Source organism: Melopsittacus undulatus, chromosome 7 (assembly GCF_012275295.1).
Source record: "Melopsittacus undulatus isolate bMelUnd1 chromosome 7, bMelUnd1.mat.Z, whole genome shotgun sequence".
NCBI lineage: Eukaryota > Metazoa > Chordata > Aves > Psittaciformes > Psittaculidae > Melopsittacus > Melopsittacus undulatus.
Window position 1 is genome coordinate 17,497,377 of NC_047533.1, and position 14,845 is coordinate 17,512,221.

The 14,845-nt window shown below is 34.6% G+C and overlaps 1 protein-coding gene across 3 annotated transcripts in view; it reads left to right on the forward strand.

Annotated features, from left to right (window-relative positions):
- Nucleotides 1-14,845, forward strand: part of SLIT2 (slit guidance ligand 2) — a 262,240-nt gene that overhangs the window by 212,555 nt on the left and 34,840 nt on the right. For 2 of the 3 annotated variants that reach the window (XM_005148463.3, XM_005148464.3), the window contains 6 exons: nucleotides 491-623; nucleotides 3,617-3,685; nucleotides 6,116-6,187; nucleotides 6,494-6,565; nucleotides 8,337-8,408; nucleotides 10,853-11,016. In XM_005148463.3, coding sequence (XP_005148520.1) covers nucleotides 491-623; nucleotides 3,617-3,685; nucleotides 6,116-6,187; nucleotides 6,494-6,565; nucleotides 8,337-8,408; nucleotides 10,853-11,016 — 582 coding nt within the window. The remainder of the gene's footprint in view (nucleotides 1-490; nucleotides 624-3,616; nucleotides 3,686-6,115; nucleotides 6,188-6,493; nucleotides 6,566-8,336; nucleotides 8,409-10,852; nucleotides 11,017-14,845) is intronic. The other variant, XM_031048373.2, reaches the window with a different exon arrangement.

Below are 14,845 nucleotides of genomic sequence, written 5' to 3' on the forward strand. Positions count from 1 at the left end.
GATAAAATAACATGCCATTTTGCTTAGTTTGTGACATTCTCAGTGCTTAATAAAAAATAAAAATAAAAAGGCTGCTACCTTGCATCTTTCTCATACATGCTTCTATTTAATTCATTATTAGATTGTCAGTTTTCAAGGTTGTAACTTTTCTTTAAAGATAGTGCCTATTTTTAATAATTTGTTAATTTTGAAAATCAACAAATGCTTTGCTTTATCTTTCTTTTTGTGTTTTGTTCTTAATTTAATAATTTTTTTTCTATATAATAGCGTTTTACGTAGTAAAACAGCATTGTACTAAATAAAGCGTCACTTGAAATGTATATTCTTGGAGCAATGGATTACAGAGATGACTTAATGTTTTCTCTATATAGAGATATCACAATGTAGAAATATCACGTCTGCTTATAGGAATTCCAGGGGGGATATTATTGCTAATACTGAAGCGCCATTTTCCTAGCAATCTTAATATCTGTTTGTTTTTATTAACCAGGAAATGATGACAATAGCTGCTCCCCACTGTCCCGCTGTCCTGCAGAATGTACTTGTCTAGACACAGTAGTTCGCTGCAGCAACAAAGGCTTAAAAGCTTTGCCTAAAGGCATCCCCAAAGATGTAACTGAACTGTAAGTGGCATGCTTTTTTCCCTTTTATGAAAATCAATATCAGATTTTTATTGTCAGGCTCAAGATGAGGGGAGAAAAAAATGAAGAACTGGATTCAGTAGATCAGTTGATATTGATTAATATACCACTTTATACACATAAAGATTTGCACAGTATTTTGAGAAATTTGAGGTTAAGTTTGAATTATCAATGCTCAGGAAGTTCTAAAACACTATAGTAAATATCTGTTACTGAAAAGTTTTAAAAATATATGTGTGTAAAATTGTAATAACTCTCAGAAGTTATATCCCCAACACTGAACTGTCATATATCTGAACATGGATATCATGTTGTAATGGGTTCAGTTATGGGCAGCAGTGAATCTGATTGATCTATGTTCATTATTTAGGAAGGAGAAAAAAAGTTCAATTACATGAAAAGAAAGAAAGCAATCTACTCATGTGTTTTCACGTTTTAATAATAAACACACTTTTGTGATATTTCAAAAGACTGGTTTTAATAGAACGTCTTTTCATATAGGCAGTCTTACGCAATCTGGGATATTTTATTAATCTCTATACATTTTTATATGAGAAAAATAATTAAGATTGAATTTTATGAAGAGATATAATATTAATATGCAGACAGACAGCAACATTGATACAAAAAAGATCTTGCTACCTCATGTATTGTTTGAAGACAGTGACTGAATAAGACTAGATCAGTTGATTTTTATGCATTATGAAGGGGAAAATAAACCTAAAAATTGGGTTACTAATCTGTTTTTAATCTTGATCAGATAGGTCATGAGATTGAAAAAAATAGTAATTATTGACAAAAAAAATGTTGAGCTTGTTTTACATATGGCAAATATTCAATATTAAATTACTGCTGCTTTGTAAAGACTGATTAATGTTGTGCTTTTGCAGAAGACATAATAACTGTGTATCTTAAGTCACTAAAACTGTTTTATTCTTGCACTGTTTGGGATCATATAGAAGATTCCGAAACTTCCACCACTAATTTGGTGCTTAATCATATCCAAAAAACTTTGGTCATTAATGAAGAGAAATTATCAAGAACTCAAATTAGCACACAGCTATATATAAACCTATAACTTCATTAAGTTTTGCTGATTTTTTTTGTTTTTTTGGATTTTTTTTAATAGAAGATGACTGAATTAAATATGGTCTGGTCTAAGAAATTTAAGGGCATCAGTGCAATATAAAATTAAATAGCTAAGGAGAGGTACTTTTGGAATTGCAAGTGGAACCCTGTCTGTGACTGAAAACTCACTTGTGTACAGTTTTGTATGCTTTAATTAGTGTCTAAGCATGCAATTTAGCATATTTTTCAAAAGGATAATGGAGGTGGTTCCTGTTAGCAGTTGCATACTGATTGATTCTTCTTGTTCATTAGCATGCATAACCCTTCTAAGACATACTCTTCATGTGTTTTATAAAATATCTTAATAGTTGCTTCATTTGAACAAGGAGGAATTTTTATCAGACAAGTGGATGCTTGTACTACTTTAGTTCTAATGACACTAAAGCAATATATCCTAATTTATCTGTCAATGGAAGAATTTTCTCAGAATACTAACTCATTTTCAAAAAGTTAAAATGTTGTTGGTTTCTTTTTTAACAATGAAGTATACAAGCCCATGCTCTCTTCACCACCAATTATGTAATGCCATTAACATAGTGTAAGCATAAAACTTGTTGAGACATGTTTGGTTTCAGCAAACAGCCCTACAGAAGGCAAGATCCAAGGAAGAAAAAAAAAAGATGTAGATATAAGGATACAAGTTTAACTGGTTTAACTCTGTTTCAGCCCATCCATTTAGTGAAGACAAAAGTTTCTAAAGGTGCTGCAGCATACTTAGAAACATTAAAATCATAACTAACATAAGAATGTCTCTGACAAAGGTTGTTCTTAAGTATGTTCCGAGTATTTGGATGGCTAAAATATCTTCTTTGTATAGGAATAATAAGGGTGCAGGTTTTATTTGGTTTCTAGGAGACACAAGTAATGCCACCACAATACTGCCATCAAATCATTTGCCCCAGTTTAGAAACTAGAGACTTTTAATCCTCCTGACACTTCCTGCTTCAGATGCAGTCTGTTTCAGAGAATCAGGTGAATTCACTACTTTCTTGTCATCTCTAATGTACTTGCCCTGGAAGAGCCCCTCCACTTGCACTTTGCAATAACTAGCTGCACACTGAAAGCTTTTTAGGCAAGGCTCGATGACTTCCTTTCCCTGTAACTCAGGTGTCAATGCAGTTTGGTGACTGTACCTGTTAACTCTAAGGAGGAACAAGCCTGTTATTGATAATTATGATCATGGAAGAACAGCAAGCACTGTAATACAGAAGCTGTAAACCTAAGAGGAAAAAAAATGTATCTCAACATTTCTAGTGAAGGGTAATTGATTACTGTCTTTAGTCCCTAACATACTCCATAGGATCAGGCTTGTAGTATGTCATGCCTGATATATCATGAAACAGGGAGAAATTAGGGCAGGTGAACTGAACTGCAGGCATAATAAATTAATTTGGTGTTAGAGGTGGGACCAGCCCTTGCTGTTTCTACTGTAAAGGACTAACTCTGCAATGTCAGGGTCTGTTCCTATTTACAGTAGCTCAAAATCCACACTTAAAGTTACTTTCAGAAGTCAGATTTACTTTTCACCTGTGGGGAGGGTGTGAAACAGCTATGATAAAGGCCTCATTTTGCAGTCTTTATGAAATAATAGAAAGTACTGTGTAAGAGTTGGCTGGTATTACTGCTTCTTCATAATATTAATGTCTGATACAATAGCATTTGGATCTAAGGCTACAGGTCCTCACTTGTGTCTAAAACCCAGCATTTTTAAGAAAGGTTTATTATGAAAAAGAGATAGTATGCATTAATTTGTTATTAACTTTGCTGTTGGATTATAAAATTAGTGCATGAAGATGCTTCTGCTTTAATGAAAAACTTATGGTTTATGTTTTATTTTTCTATTTCAGTTATTTGGATGGAAATCAGTTTACCCTTGTTCCAAAAGAGCTTTCTTACTACAAGCACTTAACACTCATGTAAGTAGTTTAAGAGTAACAGTCTCTACTGGAATGAAAAACGAAACAAAGTATCCTAATTCATTATACCTGTTTTTAGTTATAATGGAAAAAATAAAAAATATCCCAGCAAAAATTGTACCTAACCACAATTTATAGCGGAGAATATTTTATTCTACTTACCATATCTTATTTACAATGCACTTGGTCGTAGAACCATAGAATAGTTAGGGTTGGAAAGGACCTTGAGATCATCTAGTTCCAACCCGTCTGCCATAGGCAAGGAAACCTCACCCTGGACAATGTTGCCCAAGGCTCTGTCTGATGTAGTCTTAAACACTGTCAGCGATGGAGCATTCACCACTTCTTTGGGCAAGCTGTTCCAATGCCTCACCACCCTCACAGTAAAGAGCTTCCTTCTAACTTGAACTTCCCCTGTTTAAGTTTGAACCCATTACCCCTTGTCCTGTCGCTGCAGTCCCTGATGAAAAGTCCAACACTACATGGTTTAATGACTGAAGAAAAGAGCTTGTCTAGAATGCCTTATTCCCAACTCTGTTGCTGACTCACTCTGTGATTTGAGGCAAATCACTAGCTACTCTAAAATTTATTACCTCTTTATGTACCTTGCAAGAGTACAGCAAGAGAAACAGGAAGAATGTCAATGTAAGTGGCTGTAATTCCATGGGTTTTGTTAGGACTATAAAAATTTATACCAGCTGAGGTTGAACTGTGTAACATTCTGAAAGTAGTTTGTGGTTTCATTATAATCAGAATAAAAAGTGGATGGAAGTAACAGAATCCCTTAAATTTCTTTTTGACTGGGTTTAGAGCTTTGCTGCAAAAATTGAAAATGGTTTGGCATTCAAATCCAAGATCTTGATTTCCTTTATTTACCTCATGCTAGACAAAAGTGGTCATGGTCACAAATTTAGAAAAAACAAGTTTCCAACCATTTCCAACCATTTCCAACCATTCCAACTTTTGTATTTTGCAAATAACATTTGGAAAAAAAGCTTTGCAATATTCTCAAATGTATACAGTGTAGAATCTATAGGAAATCTTGGTGGATTGTTTTGGGAGTTGTAACTTGTAGCACATAGAAAATACGAACTTTGGAACCTCAGCAAAAAAAGCAAGTGTGTTGAGTGGACTGTGTGCAGTAACAGTATCAGTGGAAACTAGATATATGTCTGAAGATGAAGCATAGTGACAAGGCTTCCATCACAGAGATTAGGTACTCATGGTATATTTATGACAGCCAGAAATCAGATAGCTTTATTTCTTAATCAGAAAATACACACAAACTAGTTAGCAGACAAATGTAATACAATATATTATAGGTAAACAATAAATTTAAAAAAAAAACAGCAGTAAAAAACCCTAAATAAGACCCAGTATTAACAGCCTCAATTTATCAGACCTGTGGGGCACATTACTGTAGTCTCTTCTGAAGGTATCCTCAAACTGCTGTTAACAAAGTTGAGAATGTTCCTCAGCTGGTTTTCCAACCACAGTATTATGCATATGCATAGTTCTTCTGTGGCCAAACAAGAAATTACATGAAAATCTCCAGAGTTTCAGATTAACAAAGGAATTTGTTTATTTCTAACTTTTTCTTTCTCTTTTGAATAGATTGCTCTGTTATACTTGCCCAATATGTTTATTATTATAAGTCAGTTGTCTTACAGGCTTTCATGAAATTTTAAAAGAAGTATGTATCTTGCATAGCTGTTTAACAGTACTCTGAAGTTAAAATACCAAGGTCTCCTCAGAAACCAATGCTGTATTGCACCACAGAATACAGTAAACAATAGTGAAATGGTAGACATAAAAACAAAATTAAAGCACAATGTGAGAATGAAGAACAAGCAGTATCCACATTTAATACAGCTTCTTCAAAGCTTTGAAGCTACCAACATACCACTCTAGCTTCTATCATACTTATGGTTAAGATTCTGTTCATTAGAATACCGAAAAACAAGAAAGATTTTAAGGCTTTCTCTATAAATCTGAGGTAGTAGTCTTTATAATAATAGCTCTGGGCTTTGATGTCTTCTGCATATCAGTGTTGAGTACAACATTATGTGATATTTACTTAGGTGTCATTAGGGACACAAATAGAATGATTTCTACTTTAAGACATCACTTTCATTTCTATACTTGGATTGATGTAGGATTGCATTATTAACTCCAGTAGCATGATGGACATTGCTGTTGTACAAGAATGCATTGTGCTGCTTTTTCATCTGTGTTAAAATGAAAATGCTTTTAATTGATCAAGCTAAACACTTGCTGGGCATGTAAAATAAAAATATGTGCTGCTTTAAATATTGATAACAATGATACAGCTTCTACTAATAAAAATAATGTGTCTGTCAGTTTAACTTACAGTTTTTCAGGACTGAGGCAGTCATTTTATGGTCTGAATTTCTGCATTTATTTTTATAGAGATTTAAGTAACAACAGAATCAGCACTCTTTCTAATCAGAGCTTCAGCAACATGACTCAGCTGCTCACCTTGTAAGTTTAAACCTGTAAGGGTGACTCTTCAGAAGCATTACAGTGTATTGTTTTTTGTTAGTTTTTTGGTTTTGATGGTTTATTTTTTGGTTGTTTTGTTTGTTTGTTTTTTAGTTTTGTTTTTGTTTGGGTTTTTTTTTTGTCTTGGAAAGAAAGGGCATTTAGTCCGTATTAAAGCTTGCTTGTTTTGGAGGCTGTAAACTTGTTTCCTAACTAGCTATGTGTGCAAAAGCTGGTTTCCATCACGCTCTGCATTGTTTATTGAATGTCTGATATACTTGCTGACAGTATTTTACATATTTCCAGAATTCTTAGTTACAACCGCCTGAGGTGTATCCCTGCACGGGCTTTTGATGGATTGAAATCACTCAGATTGTTGTAAGTACTATTTTTTAACCATTGCTACTTTTCCAGGCTTACCCTTTGTACTTTTCTGCTTTTCAATATTGGCTGTATTTCTTTTTTGTGTTCTGTTCTCCCTTGTTATAAGCATTAAAGTCTAACAGAAATACCAGATGCATAAATTCAATATATATGAGAGGGTTTTGCAGTTGAATTTTGAATAATTTTATTCCAATAGCAAATTTCTTTCTTTCTTGTTCTATTTAATATGGGAGTATTTCCAAAACCATTACATCAAGGTGAATTATCAAAAATCAATAGTATTAAGTTTTGATTCCAAGAAAACTTTCTACTTTACCTCCAAGAAAAACAGGGTTGTAAGGGCACAGAAAGGGACAAAAGAAAATACAAAACAATCAGTCTAGTTTACAGCTTCAGTTTGTCATTAAGTAAAAAAACCCGCAAAATTCTTTCTCAAAAGCCCCCAACCAAACACATAATTTTTGCCTCTATTTAAGTATAACCATTTAATAGCCTAGGTGGATTAAATGTCTCAAGCATGACATTATTTAAGTGTGCTCACATAACTTCAATTATTTTATATAAATATGAATAATTTCAAGAACCATAATTCTACATGTATTATGTTAGATATACATAGAATCATAGAAGCATAGAATAGTTAGTGTTGGAAAAGATTTTAAGATCATAGAATCGTAGAATCATAGAATAGTTAGGGTTGGAAAGGACCTTAAGATCATCTAGTTCCAACCCCCCTGCCATGGGCAGGGACACCTCACACTAAACCATGTCACCCAAGGCTCTGTGCAGCCTGGACTTGACACCACCAGGGATGGAGCATTCACCGCTTTCTTGAGCAGCCCATTCCAGTGCCTCACCACCCTTATAGTAAAGAACTTCCTCCTTATATCCAATCAAAACTTCCCCTCTTTAAGTTTCAAACCATTACCCCTTGTCCTATCACTACAGTCCCTAATGAACAGTCCCTCCCACCATCCTTGTAGCTCCCCTTCAGATACTGGAAGGCTGCTGTGAGGTCTCCACGCAGCCTTCTCCAGGCTCAACAGCCCCAACTTTCTCAGCCTGTCTTCATACAGGAGGGGCTCCAGTCCCCTGATCATCCTTGTGGCCCTTCTCTGGACTTGTTCCAACAGTTTCATGTCCTTTTTATGTTGACACCAGAACTGCACACAATACTCCAAATGAGGTCTCACGAGTGAATGAATTTATAGAAAAGGAAAGATATTCTTTGCAGGTTTGGTACAGGAAGGAGAACACTATTCCCAGTATTGATGCTTAGTAAGGTCTTTAGTTCTTTAATTTTACCATCAGATTAGGGCAATAACCATAATGTTTTCATTAATGAACAGTCAATGCCTGTATTTTCCATTAATCCATTAAAGATTTTTAAAAAGTATGAACATAATCCCCCCTGAAAGGGATTTCAGGAATTGCTGAAATTGTCAGAAATATAACTTGTCTGCTATCCCTGAATCTAGTCTGTACTTTGCAGAAATGTACCTACTTTTACTCAGCTTTATTCATTCTATTTTAAAATAATCACATTATTAACATTTCTTAAAATTCAGGATGAACAAATTAAATGATGTGTAGGCTGTCAGAGCTTAAAAAAAAAACAAACCAGCCATACAAAACAAACAGATCAAAACAGTAAGGAACTGGAAGAAAAAAAAAAAAAGTTGAAAACTGTTCATAGATGAAAATTTCAAATTTAACTGGCTGATTTTTATGCATATATATTTATTCTGTTTATTTTCTTTTTAAGGTCTTTACATGGCAATGATATTTCTGTTGTTCCTGAAGGAGCTTTTAATGATCTTTCAGCATTATCACACCTGTGAGTATTCATATTTTTTGTTATGTTTAGCAAATTTCATGTATTTGAACAAAGACAAAATGCAAAGGACTGCCCTGGAATGAGCTAGTGCATTAGTACAGCCTGGGGACTGACCAGAGAGGTAGCAGCTCAGCAGGAAAATCCTGGGCCTCCTGGTGTGCAGCAAACTGAATATGTCTGCTCTGTGCCATTATGGCAGTGAAAGCTAAAGATTCTCTGTGGTGAATTAGAAAGAAAGCCAGGTGGTTGAGCATAGTGGTCACTCTCTTCTGTTTGGCTCTCCTACAGCCATGTCTGGAATATGTGTTCAGTTTTTCAAGTACAAAGCAAATGTGTATGAATCAGCAAATCCAGGTCAGGGGTAAGCAAGGCTGGAAGGTGGGAGGATGAGCTGAGCTGTGGTGAGATGCCAAGGAGGGACCTAATAGTCTTTAAGGCTGGATTACAACTTTAGGTGGATTACAGCAATGATGGAGACAGATTTTTCTCAGACATACACAGTGAAGAATAGGAGTCAACAGTCACAAGCAGCAACAAGGGAAATTTGACTGAACATAAATAAAAATTCTTCACTGTGAGGGTGTTCAGCTTTGGAACAGGTTGCCCAAAGGAGAGGAAGAATCTTCGTCCTTGGGTATTTTCAGAGCTCAGCTAGACAGAGCCCTGAGCAACTTTGAAGTGAGCGCTGTTTTGCACAGAGGGTGAGATTAGATGACCTCCAGAGTGCCCTAAATTATTCTATGGTTCTGTGTTGTTGTCTGTTAAATTGACATTAAATACATGGACATCTGCTTTCAGAACACAATTTTAGGCAATACTTGTTGTGATTTTAATTTTCAGTAGGAAACTTAGATTAGAAAAAGTTACCTACCTGTAAACCTCAATGTGTTTATGAATAGTTATTAAATCCTTGCTTGCAACTGAGTAGTTGACTAGTGCCTTTATATATAACTGGGGTTTATGTTTCTGAACAGCTGCAGTTGTTAAAAACTTAATTATCTGTTTCTGGTTCAGTATTGGACATTTACATTTAATTTACCGTTTCTCAGAAACTTAATGATACTGATTAAATTTTAAGTAATTGATAATTTATTCAAATGTCATTGTTAAACTAGCTTATCTGCATGAAATATCAGTAAAAAATAGATAGATTTTATTATTGTTCCTGTTTTTTTTTTTTTCCCCAAAAGTCTACCAGTTATCCTTGCTAACATTTTGATTTCAACAGAGCAATTGTGCTATCTGTTCAGGCTGACATTCACTCTTGCATATATGGAGTGGACAAATTCCTGGTGTTTCTCCTTGCATGGGAAGTTCCCTATCGCTACGTCTGATTTTTGTTACTGCTCTGACTTAAGCCTGACTGAACAAGTATATATGGTCTTTTTGTGTTCAAGTGGAAGCAGGTAGCACTAATTGAGAGAGGTAGCAAAAGAGAGTGTTTCAGCAGTGGTAGTTTCTACTGTCTTTGCCTGCCAAGGATTTTCTTCTATCACTGGAAGACCCATTGATCCAAAGTCATGGAAAAATCTAAATAAAAGTACTGAAACATCTGGAGAAGGAGAATGTTCCAATACTGCCATTTGACAGTTTGTGCACATGTCATGATTATCTGTTGAATGTTACATGATTATTGCATTTCTGAAAAGCAATATGAATACAATTTTATAGAAAGGCACAATTCTTCTATCCTCCAAATTTACACGTCATAGTCAGTTTTAAGAGTATAGTTTCTAGCAGAGAAAATAAACATTTAAAAAGCCTTTACACAATTCTCAAAATCTTCAGCTGAATTATTTTTAATTTTTTAAAATTTTATTTATTTAAATAAATTGATTTGCATTCATAATGAGGCAATTCTTATGTAACTACCAGAAAGCTAGGATAATGTAGTTTTATTTACTTACACAGCAGAGACCTCTTACAGAATTCTGCATATAGCTGTGATTTCAGTGAGAGAGCTCCAAAGAGGAAATAATTAAATCAAATTTGGAAGCCTAGAAACAGATGGCTTGCACCAGCCTGGGAGCCATAAACTGAAAAGGAAAAATATCAGTGTGGAACTCTGTGGGGTTGCCTTGGCTGCTTTGGAAGGAATACTTTATTCTTGCTAACTTAATTTCCCAGTATCAGTTTCATTCTGCTTATGCAGATCTTGGCCATTAAATACCAATAGTGAAACAGAGCTAGTTATTATTAACTGTCCAAAGTTCACACATAATGCAGCTAAAAATAGCTAGTTTTCTGGACCAGGTTTACTGCTAAAACTAACACTTCTTGATTTAGAACCCAAATCCAGACACTTCATGCTCTTATGGTCCATTTCATGGATGGAGGGCAGATCTGTGGTTTGAAAGGGTTTTTTGCAACCTATTTTGTGGCTTCTCTTTTTAAAAGCAACCATTTAAAACTTTATTACCTTTTAATTTGTCTGTTTTCCACAGGGCTATTGGAGCAAATCCTCTTTATTGTGACTGTAACATGCAGTGGCTATCTGACTGGGTAAAATCGGAATACAAAGAGCCTGGTATTGCACGTTGTGCTGGTCCCGGAGAAATGGCAGATAAACTTCTTCTCACAACTCCTTCTAAAAAATTCACTTGCCAAGGTACTGTTGTACTGTTTCTCTTTGAAGTGTATATTTTGAATTTTTACAAATAGTTGAGCTGTGAAATAAAGAGTCCTGTGTGCTGTAAATGCACTTATTATAGCATTTTCAGTCACCGTTGTCAGAATTCTTCCTCATATTTAGGGATGTAGCCATTGTTTCCATTCAGAAACTCTACTTATTTCAAAGACTTCAATGCCTATTGCTTTTTAAATAAGTGGAGTAAAAGACTGGACTAGCAGTACAGTATTTCTCAGTACATGGATGTGCACAGGTACTTGGTACTGTCTTAGTCATGAACTACAGTTTAAACATCTATACTCCCTTTAGCCAAAGAATGTCCTTTTCCTTCAGTCTGTTTACAGTAAGAACTGTAAATACATCCATAATCCTTTCAGTCTGCAATTAATTGCACCAATGTGTTCATAGTGCTTCCTCTGGTATTGCAGAAAAAAGTTTAAAAGACTCCCCAAAAAAATCCTTTAGATAAAAGGATGTGATACCACTATAGAAGTCTCAGTCTAAAATGTTTGAGAGGTTTCTCAGAATTTGGACAAAGAGCATTTATCTCCATGTCTGTACCAATGATGCTGGCAATTATATCACGACTTATAGTATTGTCTGTGAATTCCTAGGTTCTCTTTCTGAACCTTACTTAGGAAAGTACCTTTTTTACTCACATGGAGAGAGAACTTGTTTTGTTTTATTGTTTAATCTTCTATTCCATCCATTTCTTCCTTCTTAAATATTTTTAAAACACAGAAAAGTTCTGCTGTAGTTTCATTTTTCATGGTCCTGATTTAGAAACATTGAAATTCTAAAAAAAAAAAAAAGAAACCAAGCAAAAACTAAACAAGCAAATACTAAATAAACCAAATTTATGTGTACTTATAGTTGTAAGTCATTACTAAGCTCATAGTGATTTCTGAGGCATCAGATGAATATGATCTCGTAGAAGTAATTTATTCTCACAGTCTAGGTACTCTTCAAGCTATTTTAACTTACACATCTGTTAAGCTTAATCCCTTAGTAATTTCTTCCTTAAAAAAGCCATTGGGACTTTGTTGGAGTTTGTGTCATCTGAAGTTGTTCTTTACTGCATGTTCATCTTATTTCTTTCCTTTGGCTTTCTGTCAAAAAGCATTTTTCTAAACAAAAACCACTGGAACCCATTTCGTTGCTTGTGATGCCAATGAATTCTGTCTCCCTCCAAGTCCTTCTTGCAGTTTTTCAAAAGTACATCTCTGAGATCATGCCAGTGTTCACTGAATATGACACTCATCTGTTGCAAAGTCTCTTAGTCTGATTTTAGATAGGACATTTGCTGGACAATCTGTTCTTTTTTGCTGCAAGCATCCACTGAAGGTTATTGCAGATACACTCTAATTGCACACTGTTGTAGGAATATAAGTGAAAGAATGTTTGCATGAACATGTGGGACCTGCTTGGTTATTTTCCAGCTCTGTCAGTTTTAAACGCTATATCACCCCTCTCTACGGTCATTGTTATGTTTCTGCCAGACAATCCAGAAAGTGTATCTTACTCCCTCTTGCCCATCAGAAAATATCATTTATATTATTTTGCAGGGTAAGAACTGTATTTGTTTCACTTCCAGGCATGGGTATCAGATATAATGGGTACCTTTGAGAGAAAATCATTTTCCTGCCTCTGTCCTGTGAAGATGCTCATAATTACTGATTACAAATCAGTAGCTTTTCAATGACATGATGGTCCTGTAAGACATTATATGTCTATTTCTCAAACAGAAGTAATTTTATCTTTTGCTTAAAAATGAACTGTTGAATAGAAATTAGGAAGATGTTATACTCCTATTAGGACCAAAATTTTAGGCTAGGTGGGAGAGGACTCTTCAGAATATCTGTTGATGGTCAGCTATCGTGTATATATTTACAGGAAGAGAGTAGTGAGTCATTCCCTCTTACTAGTATCTCTTGATTCAGTTGAAACTGAAATGGGTGCTTGAATTTTATTTACATAATTAATAGTTCCCAGTGAAAATAAGCATTTTAAAATTAAGTCTCACCTCAGTCCTACAGCTCCATAAAATCATTGTACCTTACTAATTTTATCAGTTCTTTTACTTCAGGAATCATCCATTAGTATTTTCGTCTTTCGGTTGTTTTTCTACATTTACGGGTGGGTTTTTTCTCCTCCTTTATGTGGCCTCTAACAGATTCTCGATCTTTTACCTCTTTATCATCCATGCCCTGCCTCTAGAGATTCCAGGGCCTTGTGGTTTTCTGATACCAGGTAAGGTTATAAGTAGACCTGGAATGGGTGATCTGATTAAGAGCAGACCTTCTGACCTTCCTTTTGTGTACCTCAAGCAATCCTCGTTCCTAAGACATGCATGTTTACTGTGTGTTTTCCCCTTTGATGAATTTACAGCTGAGTCTTCATGATATTTATCATATTATGTGAACAGTTTTCTTATTTTAAAAGATTGTGTTTGAGTTCTGAAAGTTGTCTGACTGAAATGATTGTTTCCACTGTATTGTACTAAAATTGGTGATTTCATTAGCAGCTTTAGTGTAAGTGAATCAGTGTAGATACTGATTTTGAGGCCAAATACAAGAGAGAATAGGAGTAATAAAATGTCAGAGATGAAAGTTTTTCTTGCAAGTTTTCTGTAAAAAGAAAATATTTGTGTCATGATTTTCTTTGAAAATGTTAGCTACGTGCGTGTGTCTGTGTCAATAAAATACAGTTAGCTTTTCACTGTTTACTAAAGAATGCCGCTTTTTCTTTTTTTCTTTTTAAGGATTTTTTTTTCCAGCCAGAGCTTATTGAACAATATCTACAATATGAAAAACTAAATAATAGGTTATGAACCCAATCATTTTTCATATGCAAGACTTGTAACACTTTTAAAGAGAAAAGGAACAGTATAGTACAAATGAAAATAAGTGCCAGAACTAGCTTTCCATTAGCCTTCAGTAAAAATACCTGAAGTTTTTCAATTTTTTGATCTTGCAACTGAAGAATAATAAATCAAAATATTTTTTTATTCTAATAAATAACAGTTTGAAATAAACAGCACAAATTCAGATACAATGGTATATATGATCTTATTGAGACTTAGGTACCTATTTTCTTGCTCTGTTTTGGAAGTGAAATTAAGATTGCTAATCTGTTTCAGAAAATAATATTAGTTGCTGAATGTTTTTTAATTCATGCCAAATATTTAGCTTTTTATTGCATTAGAAGTAGAAAAGAGGATATAATGCTCAGAATAGTTGAGGCAAGGAAGCACAGACTTCATGATACAGCACAGTGCTTCAATTTTTTTGTTTTTTAAATATGTGCCTCTTGCACTTTATTTTTTTCACAGAACCTCTTAATGTACTCTAGAAATAATCAGCAGTACTCTAGAGTACACAGGCAGGACTTTCTAGATTTTAATTCTATGGTCTATGTTTCAACTCTTCCACCTCTGCTGTTTGCTGGTCTGACAGACATTTTAATCAGGTATAGATTTCTCTTACAAAATAAGGTAATGGAGGCAAGAGTAGTCAATGATCCCAACAGATTGTGGCTTTGGCAGTTAGCATTTTATCACAGATTACCATGTTCATGCCTCTGTATTTGCTGCAAGCTGTGACACAGAAGGGTACCAGCAACTGCAGATTCAAAAATAAATAAATAAACAAGCACACAAATAAATAAAATGTCAACCTCTCCTTGTTTAACAACCCTTGCTGAATTCATACAATCATGGCTTCCTTCCATGCCCATTCCTTTACAGTGATTTATCTGAGATTATTTTTGCAAAGAAAAATAAGAAACGAAAGTAAATATATCCAAGTTT